We start from the raw sequence: 19,938 nt of genomic DNA on the forward strand, positions 1-19,938 counted from the left end.
GTTCCCGAATGAAATTTCGGGTTTGAGTACGACGAGCAAGGACGAGTAGACATCCTCCGGTCCCCTTTCTTTGACGTCGGATTCGACTTCGACGACACCGTTGAGGAATATTTGGCCCGGATCGTACCCACCTTGATAGAGACCGTCGACGATCATTTTTCGGTGTACACTTGGATCGTCAAAGGACGTCGCTTTGCAACACCTCCACAACCCGCGCCGACCTCTTCATCCCTACGGATCTACGGCGCCGTCGCCCTAGGAGTGATCTCCTCCATCGTGTGGTTCTTCTTCTCCCAACGAGCCTAGTAGTAGGTAAATGAGAGTGGCCTCAAGGTGAGACAATCGCTTTGTTAACCTTGGGATTTTTGTTGTTCATTTCATTTGCTTTACGTTTATGAAAGTCGTTATTTTTCTCGGCCTTGCTAATTTATGTGTAAGTGCTTGCCTAGTCGTAGTTAACAATTGAGATTTCCGAAAAGCTTGAATTGGGAACAAGATTTAACTTGCAATTATCATACTTGGATAATCTTTTGTTAAGCTTCTAAATACAAATCCTGGATTTACATCATGTTACATCACCCATGGTTGGAAGAAAGGTGGAAGCATTGGAAGGGGAGATCGGACAAATGAAATCTGAAATTTCAGATATCCAAACTCAAGTTTCAGATATAAAAAAAAGAGGATATTTCAGTAATCCATGATAAGTTCAATTCAAAATTTTCCATCATGGAGGAAATGTTGAAGAAAGTGCTCTAGGACCAAACTAAAATATCACCGTCGGAGGTGAGGGAAGGCCCGACAACTAAGGAAGTGGGGAAAACCTTAAGTCGATCAGACGAATGGAAGATCAAAAGTTAGAGATTTTGGAGGGAATAGAAAAAATGCCTCCCCTAGGGCCCATTCCTAGGGAGGGTATGGGGAGAGGCGTGACGAGGTTGGGCATGAGTGGAGTGGTGTTGAATTTGAAAGAAGAAGGGTTGAATTTGAAAGGTAAGGACTTGATTATGATCGAAGAGGTGTCGAATTTGTAAGGAGAGGGGTTGAATATGATTGAAGGGGTGTTGAATTTGAAGGGAGAAGGTGGAATTGTGATGAAAGGTTTGAGTGCGAGCGGTGTAGGGATGATTGGCACAGTTTGGGGGAACCGCCCCCTTGGGAATGAGAAATTATGGAGGGAAACAGAGAGAACGGAGGCGATCCGAGGGTGAGGAAACTGAAGATGCCAATCTTTGAAAGGGAGGATGTGCACGGGTGGATCTACAAGGTAGAAAGATATTTCGCCGTCAATGGGTTGACAGAGGAGGAGAGATTGATGACAGCGGGCTTATGTTTGGAAGGGAAGGCTTTGGCTTGGTGCCTGTGGAGGGTTATGCGATGACCCATACGGAGTTGGAGGGAGTTCAAGGATTTCTTGGTAGAATGTTTTCGAACTGGCGAGGGAGGAGACTTCTACGAGTAATTATTCGTCTTGACATATGATGGTTCAATGATGGAGTACTGGGAGAGATTCGAGTATCTTGCTAGTCGATTGGACCGCCTTTCTTGAGACAGTGCTAGTGGAAAATTTTATGAAGGGAATGACACTAGAGATCTCGACAGCGGTTAGAGTAATGAGGCCTCTTGATTTGGGAGTAGTTATGGAGCTAGCTCAATTGGTGGAGGATCAGAGGCACCTGGAGAGAGAGACGAGAAGCAACAGCTCAGGAGGTTCAAACAGGAGGACCACCACATTTCTAGCACCTAAGGAGTCGACACTGGGTACTCTTCTGGAGACTTCGAAGGAGAAGACTGTAGGAGTAAGACCAGAGGACAACTTCAAGAAGCTCATAGAAACAGAATTACAGGAGAAAATGGCTAAGGGGCTTTGTTTCAGATGTGATGAGAGGTATGCGTCGGGGCTTATGTGTAAGGACCGAACTCTTCAGGTTCTTATCGTTTATGATGAAGAAGGAATGGAGGACGGTGTCGTCTTCCCACCTTGTGGACAAGATGGGTCTTTAGGAGGGGAGTATTATTTGACCGGTCCATACCGGACCGACTTATGAACAACAGTGGTAGAAGAATTCGCCTCCTGCATGCCGATTAAACTGAACGGAGCAAGATGAGCAGATTTGAAAGGTTTTGGAGAAGTTTAGGAGAGAAATTTGAATGTCAAGATTGTTTAGAGATTTCCTTTTGAATTGTATGCATTAAGTTGTTTGTTTTCCTAGGGTTAGGGCATCTTGAATTTGGCTGAAATTTGAGATTTCTTAGGTTTAAGTTTTTGGGCTCTAGCGGATTTGGGAGAGATTGATCCTCCTCTCGAATTGAGGATCAATTGTATCTTTTTATTTTCTTCCGGCAATTTGTGTTATTGCAATAAAATTCCTATTTTTCTCTGATTTTCCGTTGGATTTGTGGAAATTTCTCGCTGTTTTCTCGAGATTGATAGGTTTTCCTTGAAATCTTTAGGAGTTTTCTATCAGATACACTAGTGCTTTAACATGCTTTTTGGTGTTTTTTAAGAACCTCTAGTTCCTTGTTTACTTATATTTGTAAGTCAATAGGGAGGTTTCATGATAAGTCGGGATGTTTCATTATAAACCAGGCATCCATTTAGTTATTATCCTTATTAGGAATTTTTTATTCTTTCATTTGCTAGTTAGGGAAATTTAAAAAGAATGCTAAGAGTCATTCATTTTTTTTCTAAGAGTCATTCTTATGTCTCACCAAGTAGCTAGTTGCACTTTTGTTGATTTTTAGAGTTTCGTCATTGGGGACTAAGGTGTTTTGAAAGTTGGACCTCGAAGGGAGGCGTCATAGTTTCAAACCTCGAGTTACTTTGAACCTATGGAGGTCTTTTGGAAACTTTAGATTCCTTGGGAGATCACTATTGAGAATGCATGCTTATCAATGTGTTTGAAGAGTGTCAATGCATTGGCACAATTTTTATTTTATTGGCATTATCTTTGTCAAGTATCGTAAAGGTACAAGTCATGTCAACTCTATTGACATATTAACTATGTTCCCATGTTAGTTTTGTGTGGAATCTAATTGTGTTGATCAATCAGGTTGTATTATTGACTTAGACTTTAATTACATAGGCCATGTTTGACGAGGAGCTCGTTGGCAGGTCGCAGGGGGATAGCGCGCTCTTGCTCAAGGGTTCGGTGGCGAAGCCCTTGAATTTTTTTTCTTGTCCATACAACACTGCTGCGTCGTGGAACCCCTCTGAGATAGAGAGAACAATGCCGCAACGCTGTAGTTTATAGTGCCACGATCTATGATGTAACAACACTTCTCCTCAAATAAGCGTGCAGTATCCGACATATATTCGACACGACACGCATCCGACACACCTCCGACACATGTAGGATACGCCGAAAATGTGTTCGATTAAAAAATATTAAATACAAATTGGACATGTGTGTCTTAAATATTTTATGATTTTTTAAAATATAATTTATTGTATTTAAAAATTTTATTTATTTAAAGTATTAAAACTAAATTTATTATTTCCTATCAGCAACACTAAATCAATCGCCTGCACTCAATACCCCATTCATCGAATATTTTCATTTTCATTTCTCTTTGGCAGTTGCGACTTTGATTTCACAACAATGCCCGATGTCATCTCAACATTGAAGTCTGACATCGTTACAATATTGACGTTTCAAAATCATCTCAACATTAAAATCTGATATTATCTTGACATTGATGCTAGACACTAGCAATTTTTATATCCATAACTTGACAGTTCATCTTTGTCCAACGTCATCGTAACATTGATGACCAACACCTTCTCAACATCGACGACAGATACATTATTGACTTCGACGTCCGATACTTACTGCATAACATCGACGCTCGACTCTCAACAGCATGGTCTTCTCCTCTCTCTATTCTTAATACACGACATCCATGCCCAACGCTCGACATCATAATATTAATCATTTTAAACAAAAATTCTAGTTAAATGACTTATCATTTCTAAATTATTTTTAATATTATACTTATTCAATTTTTATACATTATTTTTTAAATATAAAAATCATAATACCATGTCCAACTCATTTTCCTATATTTTCAATAATTAACATGTTTCTTTTTCGTGTAATGTCGTATCCATATCGTCGTGTCCGTGTCTTTGCACCATAGGCCACGATGCTGCAAGACAGAGAAGTTAGTGCCAAGGCGTTATAGCATTGCGAGTCAGGTTGAGCAGTTTTTTCTTATTTCACTTGAAGGGTTGTATTATTTAGTGTATTTTAATGTGTTTCTTTGTCTGTTCTGAGTGTAGAACGGTGTGAGAAGTGAAGAGAGACAAGGAGAGAGAGTGAGAAGAGTGGTATGTACAATTTTTCATTTCCATAGTGGATTTCTTGGTGTGATTTGGCTCCGCAGTTTTTTTTTTTTTTTTTTTTTATTTCGAGTTTTTTTTTTTTTTTTTTGCTATTTCGAGTTTTTCTGCATTAAATTTTGGTGTTTTTTCATGTTTTTTTTCTTTTTCTTATTTGTTTCATTGCGTGGTTTTACTTCCCAACATCCTAGTATTGAAAAATAATTATATAAGTGAGATATGAGTCTATATCCTTGTAATTGAGGACACTTTTCTCCTTTATTTATTTCCTATTTCTATTCCCATGCATTCTTATGTATATACCTACATATTTTGTAGATCAGGGTAATAGAAATAGTTTCCCTCTAACATATTGTCAAAGCAATGTTGACTATGCCCTAGTCGTCCCTCTCTCTTCCATCGATCTCTTTTCACACAAATCCACCTACATGCACGTTCATTTGCCACTCATTAATCCCAAGCCCACGCCTTATTATTTTTCACTCGGTTCACAACTATGCATTCCCATCTGTGCTCACATAGATTCTATGCACCCATGCTCTCTTGCCTTGTGCTCTATGTTGTGCATGTGCTACTCCGTATAGCAAGCGCACTCGTGTGCTTTGTGCATCACATTTGTATGTATACTACTCGATGTGCTTGCTTATGTTGCTCGTCAATGCTTTGCATGTACACTACACTTGTGTGTGCTCCCTGCTTTTATGAGCGCATGTCACCCTCTTTCATGGATTATTGCAAGCTCTCTTATGACTAGATGCACTCCCTTGGATAGACATTTTATGATGGAGAAGATAGACAATGGTTTAATATCACTATGTTCATCGCCACAGATGACCAACTTGTAGATATCCTCACCTAACAATTATCATGAGCAATATTTCAATTAAAAATTGCCATGCAAATTTGGAATAGACAAGATTAATTCATTCACTTGAGGGGGAGTTTGGAAAGGTCGCCTTCCATCAATGTCACCTTCATTAATTTTGCGTCCATCAGTGTTCTATCATGCGCATCTATCCTTCTCATTCATTATTCCCTTCTTGTCACCTCAATGATCCGTTGGATTATTATTGCTGCCTTATCATTCTGTGGGCTATTGTAATTATTATTCTACTTGCTCATTGTTTTGTGGACTACTGGATTTATTCTTCTTTAATTTTGTATGTTTCATATTAAAAGCTCTCCCAGAATTGTATAAATACTATATAAACGTTGGAATGAAGTACTCAACCAATTCCATCCAATTCTTATCAGGGAAAACATCCATAAATAGCCCATTATGGAACTCACTCAGGCATATTTTGATACTTAATTATTATTTTCAATGGGGATGTGTTATGCCCAGATTGGTCCAGTAGGTCCTTGGCAAGGGGCCGGCCGAGGTGTATAAGAGACGGACTAAGCTTGGTCCGCCCTCTTGAATTGCCACCCATACATGGGTGGGGCCCACTCATGAAATTAAATAGGAAGGGAGGGGGCAGCTACGGCTTAGGAGGCTTAAATGTTTTTTTTTAGGCTTAATTGTTTGCTTTAAATAGGAAGAGAGGATTAGGGTTAGGGTTATGCAAATTATTGTGGTTGTTCTTATTCTTGGAGTTTGGTGTCTTGGGCTCTAGCGGCGTCTAGGGATTGGGAGAGATAGATTCTCCTCTCGAATTGAAGATCAATTGTATCTTTCTATTTTCTTTCGTTTGTTTGATTATTGCTACTGTTTTTCTAGTTTTTCCATTGGTCTTGTGACTCGTTCTCCTTGTTTTGTCAAGATCATTAGGGTTTACTTGGGAACTCCAAATACTTCATAATAGGATGATGCCACTTAAGTAAATGGGTTGACCAATCTGGTTTGATATGATGGGTTAGGCTTATTATTATCACCGTAAATGTTAATCTCCGCTCTCCAGTAATCATTTAAAAGCAAGTTAACTACGAAAATCAAGTGATTAGTTTTAGCTATTTCAGAAAGTTTTTATGTTCACTAACAACCGTATGAATGACTAATTTGAGTTAGTTATCCTTAAATTTTTATAATTTTGACATGAAGTAGTATTTTAGTGATCATATCCTTTTTTCACAACTTTCTTCTTTGGTAGATTGACTGGATGCTTCCATCAATTCACAATAAAAAATGACAGCCTCTTTTATTATATGCCAGTTTTCAACTAATTAATTGTTAGAGACAAGAATATGTTGATAGTAAACATCCATTTGGTTCACTATAAAGGATAAATATTTCAGAAAGGATGGAGAACTGTTTTTAGGTGTTGCAATAACAATTGTTGCTTTAGCGATTCACCAAATGAGCTGTCTAACTTTTATGTATCCTGAGTTCTTAATAGCTTTTCTTAATAAATTTTTATGTTGTAAGTCTTGCTTTTTTCCTGGTGAGGAAACCAACTCTTGCTTTTTAATAGGTTTCATCAGGTGGATAGTCATGATCTGACTGTTGCAGTGAACTTTTGGTGGAAATCTTGTACGATTTCTAACATGGTAGAGCACATGGATGCTTACTATCTTCGTCGAATCTTGAGTAGGTATTATAACTTCTCATACTTCGTATTTAATGTTTCTTTTCTTGGGATCACCTATGTTATATTTAGATATCTTGCAATTCTCTACCTTTCAAACTGTTAAATAATATATTGAAGTTATTATATTTAATTAAGAACTAGCAACCCATGTGCGGTGCATGAGGTTGTTAATTTGTGTGAAAGAATTAAATGAAATTATTGAAAGACCGTGGGATCCACTAGTCAACCAATTTTGATAGGAATTTGTGAGCACACGGATTAATGGTTATAACCATTATATTGATCATGTTATAATCTTTAAATTGCAATTTGTGTGCTTCCCGTTCCTCTTCTACCCGCGAGCTCCTCTTAGGGATTTTTTTTTTATAATTAGTTTCGATTTATTTTCATTTCAAGACATTTGAAAAAGTCTATATATACTTCTACACTTTATACACAATCAACTAATAAAAGTCATAGTAATTCTTTTATATTTCTACTTTTCTACATGGTATTAGAGCCAGAATATTGTTTCATGCTTCCAACCTTTATTCTTTTTTTCTTCTTCTTACTTTTTAGGATTCTTTCTCTCTTCATTATGTTTGATTTCTTCGACTTCCCTTTTAAGAAGTCAAGCATCATGCATAATGAAAATGTGACTAACTGAGAATTCCAAGGGCTACTCGCCTTATATTGCTTGCATGAAAGAAGCTACTTTAAATGGTTTCAAATTGTGGATCCTCCTTTGGAGTTGAAGGAACCAAAGCTTGTGCTTTGGGATGAAGTTGATTTCATAATCATTACATGACTGTGAAATACTATGATGCTTGAAATTAGTTGGTTATTTGTCTTGTCTACTGCAAAGAAATTTGAAATGTCATCCAACAAACATACTTTACAGTGAATGGTGTTGCACTTATCTACGAGAGCAAAACTAAGATCTCAACAACTAAGCAAGGTAATATTTTTATTATTGAATATTTTAATGCGATGAAGGTTTATTGGCTTGAATTAGACTATTACCAAGATCTCAAGATGAGATGTTGCAATGATGAGATTATTTAAAAAAAAAAGTGGAAAGAGTAGTGTTTGAGTTCCTTGCAGTACTTAATAATGGCTTCGACTAAATTTGTGTTCATATTTTAAGCATAGAAAATTTGCCATCATTAAATGGGGTTTTCTCTCTTATAAGAGCTGAAGAAAGATGGTAATGCTCGATGCTCCGGCCTTCGAAATATCTGCCATGACAACCATCAAACTCCAAAATAAGTGACTTACTACAAACTTTTCCCACAACTAAACTATTTTATTTTGTATGATTAAGATTAAAATCAGCAAATTATATGAATAAAATAAAAGGTTGGGATTTCATATGGTAAAGTCACAATCCACTTTTATAATAGTGGTATAGATTTATTATCCAATTTTATTTTATTATGATTATATACATTTTTTTTTTCAATTTTGCTATTAGATTTCTCTCAACACAACAATGACGACGGTCACAACAACAACAACAAGCCATTATCCTACTACCTGTGGTCGACTATATGAATCATTTTTCTCCATTATGTCCTATTAAGAGTCAAACTCTCATTTAATTCTTATGAGAGAAACTCATTTCTAATATTTTCTAACCGTTACTTTTTAGGTCTATCTTAACATAGGACAAATCTAATTCATATTATTAGATTTTTTTCTCGCACCAAAATGTATTAAAGAAAGATATTAAATAAAATGCTAGATAATTTTTACGCAAATATATATATATATATATACACACACATATGGGCAGATTGGGTTTCTTGATGATATTGCTATTGAGTCTCTTAGCTTGACATTAACTTCTACATTTAGTACTGATGCAGGGGTGAAGGATATTAAAATCTCAAATTCACCTGCACTAGAACTTGGCCATAACCTTATTATGCTTGAATTACCACCCCAAAAGCTAGATCCTATGTATTAGGTGTTCTTGTTGGGCAGATTGGCCAACTGTTATTTAGATCACATAGCCAAGAGGAGGATGATTGGCTTGAAACCGAAAAGAAGGTGATTGTCATCCACATGTTTCATCAAATTCTGAAACTTTCATGCTTATGCGACGTGTTGAAAATGTGGATGATGAACTATAAGTGGATGAGAGAATAGAAGAACAACAAGGAAGTCTCTAGTGAAACAATTGAAGATCTGGAGAAAGGTGCAACATGAGGAAGATTAAGTTGAGTCGGCTTTAGGGCTTCGATTTTTTATGTGGTCTTATAGGTCAGGAATCAATTTGATATTAATTAACTCTTAATAGATTAAAAAGATAAATAATTTTTGTTAATTAATTAGGTAAAAAGTTATTTTAACAGGATAAAATTTAGTAATTTGATAATTTAATTTAAGTTATGATACATCTCAAGGCTATTACGCTATTAATAAATCACGCTGAGCATGTGCCCTTTAGACTGAAGAACCTTTCCTCAGACCCCCCAGGGCAAATTTTTCTGCCCTTTACTAGTGTGAGTTCCAACAACACCTTTTAAAACATTGCTCCATACCCCACCTTTCCTGGCTTGTTGGGGAGATGCTAACCCTATAATATGTTCTTTTTACCAGCTTAATTGTGTTGGATGAAGGCTTTGCAAACATTACGAGACAGGCCATGTTGTAAATCCTTCTACCAGCAACCTTTAGTACTACCGTTGCTTCAGTTTTATGATCCTTCCTTTTCCAGATGGCTTCTTAGGACCTGAGTCCCTTGAGGTTTTGGGACTGCAATTCTGGTGCAGTTTGTGGCATGGAAGAAAAGATTATTGGTTCTTTTGACAGTGATCCTAGTAAAAAAAACCATATTAATATATTATTATGCTACTCTTGCTTTTGTCCTCCGACCTGCAACTTGTGGCCATTGTACATTGCTTTTTTCCTCCTACTTCTGTACACAGTATAGCGTGAAATCGGGCATAATTTCTATGCATTAACGTACTATTTAATTTATCGATTTAATGTAGTTCTAGGACTTCCTTGAGTCACCTTGTTACAAATAGACTTATTTTTATATTCATCATAGTGTATTTCTGTTTACTGACTTTTTCCAATTTTCTTTGTTTCATTTTGGATATGCTTGTCACATCATGGATCAATTCAAAAGATTGGTGGACAAAGAAATGGTATTCTTTTTCCAAGTTTAATCATCTTAAACTTTTCTATCTTTTATATTGAAGTTTTCGCTCCCCTGCATTTTTTTTGGAATGCTTTGCTTACACATTAAAAATCTACTCCTTTTACGAGGACAACCTTGCTACTTGTTTTGCTTTCTCCAAACTTAAATTGCTTTATCGGAAATTAACTATTCTTGAAATATTTTCCACTTTATAGCCATATATCATAAATGAAATTGGAATTACAACGGATGTGATTCTATGAAAGTTATTTCTCAGATAAATTGCAATAAAGTCCCCCACATTTTCTAGATAAAAGATGCTTCCCTAGCATAAAGCTTAGTTTTCGTTGGTTCTAGTTTGTGCGGATTATATATAATTGAAATGCTCAAAGGTTCGCTTTGCTTTGTGGACACTTTCGACTCAATGCACCTTTCCACATAGTAACTTGTGATAAAATATAGGCTCATCATTTAAAACAATTTATGGGCATATAATTTGGAATATTGTATTGAATGTGAAGTTTTAAGGAATTGTAATGAAACTGTGAGGTAGCTCCTTTTTGCCCCATTCGTTTTATCTTATCATCATCGTTAATGATTATGCCTCTCTATCAGATTTTGGTTAAATATATATATATATATATAATAGATTAAAAAAATATTTGAGGTGCATGTATCGAGGCGCTTCTCTAATTGAGGCGCACAAGGAGTATCCAGAGGCTTAAGCCTCATTGGTTCAATTGAGGCTTGCACTTTTTTTAAATGAGGCGCATGTTACGAAGCTTTTTGAGGCGCCTCATTTGGAATAGGGATTTAAATTTTTTTTGTGTTTTATATTATTATAATAAATATATTCTATTATACTATCATATCCATGTGATCTGTGACTATGCTAAGGCTCAGGTCCAGATATAGGGAGGCAGTGAGCTAGTCTTATTTGAAGAATGAAATGTTTGAATTCAGTGCAGCTCAAACATGTTACAATACACTTTTTTGGTTGATTTGCATTCATTTATAATTTTAAATTTGAAAGCTATGTTTAAGCTTTCTATTTTAATATATTTTAATTATTTACTTTTTATTAATTATTGAATGTTGGTGGGTTATATTTCGAGATGATGTGTCTAAACTTAAAACATTTGTACTGAAAGTTCTTAGTATTTATTTGTTTAGCTTCTGAATGTGAGCGTAATTGAAGCATATTTAACCAAGTTCATACAAAGTGAAGGAATCAATTGGTTGTAGGATGAATAAACAAGTCATTTTATGTTATGTTTAACACAAAAATGAAGAACAGACATCCCAAATTATAGTGGTAAAAAATTGGTGATAGTGAAATGAATCATTTGGTCATTGATGATATATTATCTAATGATAAATAGATAGTGCAAAAAATTAATGAAATGATTGAAGTTGAAGCTAAAGGAATGATCTTTAATAATGAGGAGAATGAAGACATTACTGCCTACATTCAAAGTGTTATTGAAATGGGAAACTTCTACTTCACAATCATAAAATAAAGAAGCATAGTGAGGTTAGAGCATCGAAAAATCAAAAGATAATTTCAGTATAATGCATTATTTTATTTTGTTATTAAATTTATTGTTTATTTTAGATTATGTCTAATGTAATATTAGCTGTTCTATTGAGGAAGAAAAAATATTTTAATTGAATAAGATTTTGAATATGACAATAAAACAGACTCTGAGGATGATAGTAATGTTACAAATGATGACTCTTATGAAGAATATCAAAGTTAGGATGAGCTGTCATGGATTATGATTCTCGTGGCGTATTTAAATTCTAAGTGAGTGTTTTCTTTTAACCTCCATTTAGACTTGTTATGATAATATTTAATATTGAGATTTATGTTTTATATATTTATGATGATGAATCAAGTAATATGTTTATGGTTTATTTCATTTTTGTCATTTTTATCAATTATTTATAATTTTATGACAAGGCTTACGCCTCTATCTGCCTTGAGGCTTATGCCTCACCACACTAAGGCAAAACATCTTAATTCTTGAGTTCTCCTTTTTAAGCATTGATATGTGTGTATGTATATATATATTTGGGTTGCATTTGTAGCTATGCTAGAGGTCAGTTCAATCCATCCCTCCAATCTTATATTTCTTATAGATTGATGTCAATTTAAAATTGATTTTGAGCAAAATCCAAATAGAGACATTTCAAGTCAAGTTGAACTCAATAATTTCAAGTTTGAGTTGAACAAACTCACTTTAAATTGATTTGTTATCAGCTTTTCTTGGATTTATTTCTAGAAGCAATCACTTCTGCATCATGGCTTGTGTCCAATACTAGGTGAAACTTAGATGATATCAATTGGTTATGTTCATATACCAATGTGATAGCATTTATTTAATGGCATGTCATGCTCACCCTTTTCTATGATGTATTTCAATGAATCATGTATTATGCTGTCATACTTTTTTTTTTGTTTCCAATATACTCCTGGTTTAGAAGAGATTATTTAATAATACGATGATTCTTCTCTTCTTTTGACATAGGACAGAATGACATGTTGAGAAGCTTAGAAGGTTGCTCAAAAGGTGGTAACCATGCCCCAAAAACTGATGTCTTAAAAGGTTAGCCTTATTCACCCTTCTACCTTTAAGGGTTATCTAGAAACCTACACTTGGACTATCCTTCATAATATTTATTATATTGAATCATTGATTGAATGTTGATTTTCTGATCAAGTAAGAGACTATAAAAGGTAATTGTCAAACAAGCTGACATGATAGTATTAAACTTCTACTCATGGCTTTCTTAAGTTGCATCAGCCAAAACATTGGAGTTGTGTTCTTTGAATTGAAAGGTATTGAAAAGATTTGAACCCAGCAAACGGGTATTTGGATGATGATAATGGTTGGTCCTTATAATTTAAGTTGTTGCCTTATATTCAACAGATCAGCTAGTTGATGCCTGTTCTCTTCGAAAAATTTGTTTCCCATGCTTTTTTTCTTGTCATAGTAAGGTTTATACAGGCAGGGTGTGAGTAAGGTTTATATAGGCAGGGTGTGGATCATCAGACCAAGTGTTAGTCCTTTCTCTAATCCAGTCCTACTGGTCAAGAAGAAGGATGGAAGCTCGAGGTTTTGTGTGGATTAGAGGGCGTGAAATAAGGAGACCGTGCCGGATAAGTTTCCCATTATGGTGATCGATGAACTACTAGATGAACTGTATGGAGTAGTGGTGTTCTCCAAGATGGACTTGAAGTTGGGCTACCATCAAATCAGGATGGAGGAAGATGTGTAGAAGGCAGCTTTTAGGATGCACGAGGGGCACTACGAGTTCTTGGTGATGCCATTTGGGCTTACAAAATCCCTTGCCACTTTCCAATCATATTGATGAATCGGGTGTTCAAGCCATACCTACAGAGGTTTGTCTTAGTTTTCTTTGATGACATACTTTTGTATAACAGGAGCGAGGAAGAGCATCTTGAGCATTTAAGTGTGGTTTTTGGAGTTCTACAGGAGCATCAGCTCAGGGCCAACATGAAGAAGTGCAGCTTTGCACAGACCAGTGTGGAGTACTTATGGCACGTGGTATTTCAGGAGTGACAGCTTATTAAACAAAAAATGAAGCAATGCAGAAATTACCTCTGCCTAGGAACCTGAGGAAGTTGAGGGGTTTCCTTGGACTGACTGGGTGCTACCGGAGATTTATGAGGGGTACAGTACCATAGGGTGGCCCTTGACTAAGCAACTGAAGAAGGATAGTTTTTCTGTGGGGAGAGGCAGCGACCTAGGCTTTTGAGAGATTGAAGAAATCCATGACTACAGTCCCAGTTTAGCCCTCCCGGGTTTTAGCCAGGTTTTTGTAGTGGAGACTGATGCGTTCGGATATGGGTTGGGGGTCGTACTCATGTAGAGCCACAGGCCTATAGCATAGCACAGTCAAGTGTTGTCAGCCAGAGCTAGACTGAAGTCGGTGTATGAGAGGGAATTGATGACGATTGTGCTTGCTATACAGAAGTGGCGCCCTTACTTGCTGGGTAGGCATTTCATTGTCAGAACTAATCAGAGAAGCTTGAAATACTTGTTAGAGCAAAAGATGGTGACTGAGGAGCATCAAAGGCGGTTGTCCAAACTGCTAGCCTATGTTTTTGAGATCCAGTACAGGCCAGGTTTGAGAAATAAGGCGGCTGATGCTTTATCAAGATGTGTTGAGGAACTCAAGGGGATGGCGATTTCAGTACCCCTAATGGTAGACTGGGGGGGCTATCAAAGAAGAGAGCAGGCAAAATGAGGAGTTGAGGAAGATTAGAGAGGATTTGATGAGTGATGTAGAACATATATGAAAATTTGATTTAGATAAAGAATTTTGCACGCTCGATGATTAAGAGCAAGTTAATTAAAGCTTGATGTTGATTTAGACAATGAAATAAAACACCAGAGCGATAACAAAAGCTTAGGCCAAGTTACTTGCGAAAAGTAATAACCACATAATAATCAATTGCTTCTAGACATTGCAAACGAAATGGGTTTCAACAAGAAATCCCGAATCTAACAATAAGAGTAGTGCTATGAAAGATCTTTCACACAATTCCTACTAAACACGAAGCTTTAGCGGAGCGTTGCAAGATTTTGCATGAATCAATCAAAACCACAAATAAGGATCAACGAGGAAGGTAAGAGTTCACCCTTTGCTAAGATTCAACCTTCTCGCAAGCTTGGACATCAGTTGGTGGCTTTATGGCAGCGAAACTGGTGATCTCCTCTTGCTGTAATTGATGGAAAGCAAGTTGGAAATCTGGGACAGCAATGGGGAGGTGCAGAATCTTCTGGACAACAGGTTTGCAAGCTCCGGGACCCTGGCCAGCACTTGATCTCCTTCGGGACAGCAACTAGGAGCATCCGGACAGCATCTACGCCAAATCTGGACAGCTGTTTTGGCAATGGGAAATTCTGGACGGCACACAAAATCTGTCCAGAAATCTAGACAGCAACTTGGACTAGGACAATTCAGGATTGCAACTAGGCTCTCTAGATACAAGAAAACTAGATGAGTATTATGGGGAATTCTCTGCCCAGCAGTGGCGGGGAATCTGGAATTAATTTCAGGGCATAGGGAGCATGCCAAATAAGTCACAAACTAATTTGGAGAGAAAGGGGAAAGGGCCGGCTGGTTATGGGAGCATTAATGGGCTGATTGAAGGCTTAATTGGGTGTATTAATTAGATAGGAGAGAGAGGGAGGGGGCCGGCCATGCAAGGGGGGTTTATTGTGAATTTTGGAATTCTTTCCAAACATAAGACTTTAATTAAAGGGAATCTCTAATTAAATTCAGATTTGAAGAGATTTGGGAGTTTCCTAAAATAAATCAATCTCATTAGGAAAGGATTTTAAATTCAATTTAATTGGAATTTGAAATTTGAATTCTTTCCAAAGTTTAAGATGATCTAAATTAGGAAAGTATTTAATTCTTTACCACATGAAAGGTTTTATTTTGGGAAAACATTAATGAGGTGGGAGCTAGGAGGGTCGGCGGCACTTAGGGGAATTGGGGGAATTTTTATGGAAACCTTTAATGCTTCCTTGAGTTAGGGAATTAAATTTAGAAGAGATATTTCATCCCAAATTAATTTAAAACTCAAAGAGGAAGGGATTTGGAAAACTTTCCTTAATTAGGATTGGTATTTTAGGTAACTTTTCAAATTCAAATAAATTTGAATTTATAAAGTAGTTGAATTGCCTAAACTATTCAAACCCAATTAGGAAAGGGGTAATTGCAAGCAATGATGGAGGAAAACCCCGAAGGAGAAGGGGCGGCGGCTTGGGCTTGGGCTCGATTGGGTGAAGGGCGGATGGTTTGGTGGGGGAAGTTGGCTGGCGACGAGGTAGAGTGTGGCTAGGGAATCCGGCGGCTAAGAGGAAAGGGAATTGGATGGGGATGTTGGTGGCTTAGTGGGGAAGGCGGAAGGGAAAGAAGAAGGAACGAAAGAAAGGTACATGAAGAAGAACCACGAACCCTTGCCGTCTCCAAGGTTGTTAGGTGATCCGTTTTCCCTCCTTAGGAATCTCTCCAAAGTTCTCTCCTAGAACTCTCACAACTCAAAGAACACATGTGCAGGAATTTTTTCATAATATTCATTCATTAATCCTCAAAGAAGAAGATGGGGGCTTTAAATAGCCCATACAAGGAGAAAATAAAAAGTACTACAATGCCCCTAGGGCTTACACAAGAATAAGCCCTTAAGTAAGGGCAAAAAAGGAAAAACATAATAAACTTCATAAAATAAAAATAATAATACATCAATCGTAAATATGAAATCATAAGTAGCGTGATGTAATCGTGGCCGTTGATCGACGACCACGCCTTTAGTAGATTTTTCCATGTCTTGATGTCCTCATCAATGAGAGATATGAGTAACCACCCTGGGTACTCACTTGAGGGGGAGAGACTCTTACATCAGGGGAGGTTGGTGATGCCACGAACCTCCATCCACATTCCTCACCTATTGTAGGAGTTCCTTAGGAGCGTAGTGGGAGGCCATTCCGGAGTAGAGAAGACGTTTATAAGATTGGCTGCTGAGTTATACTGGAAGTTGATGCATAAAGATGTAGAGGAGATAGTGGCAATGTGTGAGGTGTGTTAGAGAAATAAGTACATGTCTATGGCTTCAGGAGGGTTACTACAACCATTATTACTTCCAAACAGGGTATGGGAGGAAGTGTCCATGGATTTCATAGATAGCCTACTCCGACATGAGGGGTTCACAGTTATTATGGTGGTGGTTGATAGGATGAGTATGCATATTTCAAATCCTCACGTCAACCCTATATCGATGTGACAATGGCATCAACATTCATCAGGGAGATGGTTAGACTTCATGGGATTTCAGAGTCCGAGACAAGGTGTTCCTCAGCCAGTTTTGGAGGGAGTTGTTCAAGTTGCAAGGCACTCTTCTCAAGAGAAGCACCGCCTACCATCCTCAGATAGATGGACAAACGGAGGTAGTAAACCGGAGTTTAGAGACTTACTTAAGGTGTTTTGCTTCTGAAACACCAAGAATGTGGGCAAAATGGCTAGCATGGGCCGAGTATTGGTACAATACATCGTACCATTCTGCTCTCGGATGACTCCTTTTAAAGTGCTATATGGAAGAGACCCCCACATCTAATGCACTTTGGAAGAGGAAACACACCAGTTTCTTTAGTTGGCAGTATTTAGAAGTAAGGGACAAGGTGTTGGAGTTGAAGAAACATCTATTGAGGGCACAACAAATCATGAAGAAACAGACAGATTCACATAGGAGAGACATACAATTTGAAGTGAGAGAGAAGGTATTCTTAAAATTACGACCTTATAGGCAGAGGACAATTGCTAACAGGAGGAATGAGAAATTGGCCGCGAGGTATTTCGGCCCCTACAAGATCATGGATAAGATCGAAGCGATGGCGTACCGTTTTGATGTGATACTAAATGCGAATACAAGAATTGCAATTTAAGAGATTAATGGTTATGAACGTTGCGTACTACCCAATAAAAACTAGTTTACTCAAGTAGAGGTTTTAGAAAATGGCATGAAAGATAAAGCAATAGCAATAGGTCACAATTGAGATTACGAGAACTTGCAAAATTAATAACCAAGAATTCAGATAAAACAAATAGCCAACTATAACAAAGCCTCACATTTAAAATCTAGATCTTTCACCTCGAGGTCCTTTAATCAACTCTTGAAGGTGGAGGCTAGCGGAAGAGGATCGTAAGCACGCTTAGAGATACCACTATTACACAAGTGATGCCGAGAGGACTATTTGCCGGGGAAGAAGCAGGAGTTGGGGAAGCGGATGGATGGCCGTTGATCATCCACTCGTAGTCCGAAAGTTGCCCGTCGAGGATGTCCACGAGATGGGGGACGATCCGATTCAAATAATCTTCAACGGTGTCGTCAAAATTGAATCCGACGTCGATGTCTCCTTGGGAGTTGAGTACGAGTCCGTGATCAACTTCGGGATCCGCCATGCATCCTCGCCGGAAGTTGAATGAGCACCAAAAAGGAGGAGGAGGGAGAGAGGAGGTGGACGCTTGGAGGTGAGAGGGTTGGGCCGGCTTGGGGTCTTGAAGGAAACGGCTAGGGAGAGGCCACGAAATAAAAACATAAATTTTGAAATTATTTCAGGTTTTAGTGGGTGGGAGGGGGATTAATTTGAAGATTTCAAATTAATTCCAAGAGAGGAGGAGGGGGCGGCAATGGGGAGTTAATGGGGCTGATTTGGTGGGGATTAGGAATTAATTTAGGTGAGAGAGAAGCCCAGTGAAGGGGGCCGGCCACATAGAGAGAGGGAAGAGCATAATTGCCATGTAGAGTGGGGCCCACAACACTCATCAAGGATTTAATTAAAATCTGAATTAAATCTCATATTTTATAAGATAGGAAAGTTTCCTAATAGATGGGCAATCAATTAGGGGAGATTTGAATTGAAATTCAATTAAGATGATTGCCTAAAATCAAGGAGCTATTTTAGGAAAGTCATTTATGGCTCTTGAGAAAATTTGAAATTTCAAATTTGAAATCCTGAGGGAGGTTGGCGGCAAGAGGAGGGGATGGGGCTAAGGAGGAGGGGCAGAGGGCCGGCAGCGGGTGGCTGACAGGGAGCCGGCGGCTTGGGCAGCGGCGGCAAGGGTTTATGGGGAGGGGGAATTTGCTTCAAGGAAAAGAAAAGATTAGCAAAGTGAAGAGGCAAGGATTCACTCACCTGAATCGCTTCCACCCCAAATCTCACAAAGAAATCTTGGAAGGAAAAAAAAAAAAAACTAAGAACTCACTAAGAGATCTTTCTCCTCTAAGGAACTCACTAAGAGATCACCAAGTGGAATAAAATTTTCATTCAATTAATCATCAAAAAAATACATAGCATGAGGCCTCCTTTAAATAGGCCAAAATAAAGTAAAATGCAAATGACACAAATGCCCTTTGGGCTACATAAGTGATTCAATGCCCACAGGGACAAACTAGGAAGAAAGTAAAAAGTGCAAGCATAAATAAAATACAAATAAATCAGAAATATAGGCTCTGGATCGTAGCCATCGATCTGCGTCTCCGACGATGGTACACATGTTGAAATATGTGTCATCATCACGTTTGAAGTTACCCCCATCCGCCACCATATACCCAGTCTTCCATATGTCTCATGCAATTAGTGCAGAGTTACCAGCTATACTGACAGAAGAGTTGAAAGTGGTTTTAGAATCACTGGAGTTGAGAGGGGTAAGATCAGATAAAGATGGAAACAACAAAGTGCTTTTTAGATGGATGGACCTTCCTGAATTCGATGCTATTTGAGAGCCATATGAGAGGGTGAAAGAGTAGTTTCCTTCATTTTACCTTGAGGACAAGGTGGGTCTTTGGGCGGGGGGTAATGTTAAGACGATCCAAGGGGGCGGCTGAACATATTAAACTGATCCCTAGTGGACTGGTTTTGGTTTACAAGAGGAGGAGCCAAAGGGGGGCAGAATCACCGGGGGGGGGGGGCTAAACAGATGGGTCCCACATTTTAATTAAGCATTATATTGGAGGAAAAATTCAAATTAAGGGCTGTTTAGGGATTAAATTTTGTCATTTTGCTTTAATTAGTTTTGCTTTCTAGGGTTAGGGGGATCTTGAATTTGAAATCTGATTTGAGATCTAGGGTTTGTTCTTGTGGGCTCTAGGCTTGGCTAGAGATTTGGAGAGTTGTTTCTTCCTCTCGAATTGAATAACCTTGTATCGTGTGTTGTTCTTCTTCTTCATTTAGTGAAATATACTATTTTCTCCCAGATTTTTCCCGGTTTCTACTGTTTTAACTTAATATTGCTGCAGTGTGGTGACTGTTTTTTTCCCTGAAAACAGTAGTTTTTCTGCTTATGGATGCTTATTTCCTATCAGAATCCTATCACACATCTAGTTTAGTTCAACTATATCAGCTTCC

The 19,938-nt window shown here is 37.8% G+C and overlaps 1 protein-coding gene across 4 annotated transcripts in view; it reads left to right on the forward strand.

The window, feature by feature from the left end:
• LOC110093688 (hypoxia-inducible factor 1-alpha inhibitor) overlaps positions 1–19,938 on the forward strand; it is a 67,153-nt gene that overhangs the window by 33,694 nt on the left and 13,521 nt on the right. For all 4 annotated transcript variants that reach the window (XM_020818655.2, XM_028692795.1, XM_028692794.1 and 1 more), the window contains 3 exons: positions 6,751–6,870; positions 9,986–10,004; positions 12,534–12,606. In XM_020818655.2, the coding sequence (XP_020674314.2) occupies positions 6,751–6,870; positions 9,986–10,004; positions 12,534–12,606 (212 nt within the window). The remainder of the gene's footprint in view (positions 1–6,750; positions 6,871–9,985; positions 10,005–12,533; positions 12,607–19,938) is intronic.

The sequence above is a fragment of the Dendrobium catenatum genome, unplaced genomic scaffold (assembly GCF_001605985.2).
Source record: "Dendrobium catenatum unplaced genomic scaffold, ASM160598v2 original_scaffold_280350, whole genome shotgun sequence".
Classification (NCBI taxonomy): Eukaryota; Viridiplantae; Streptophyta; class Magnoliopsida; order Asparagales; family Orchidaceae; genus Dendrobium; species Dendrobium catenatum.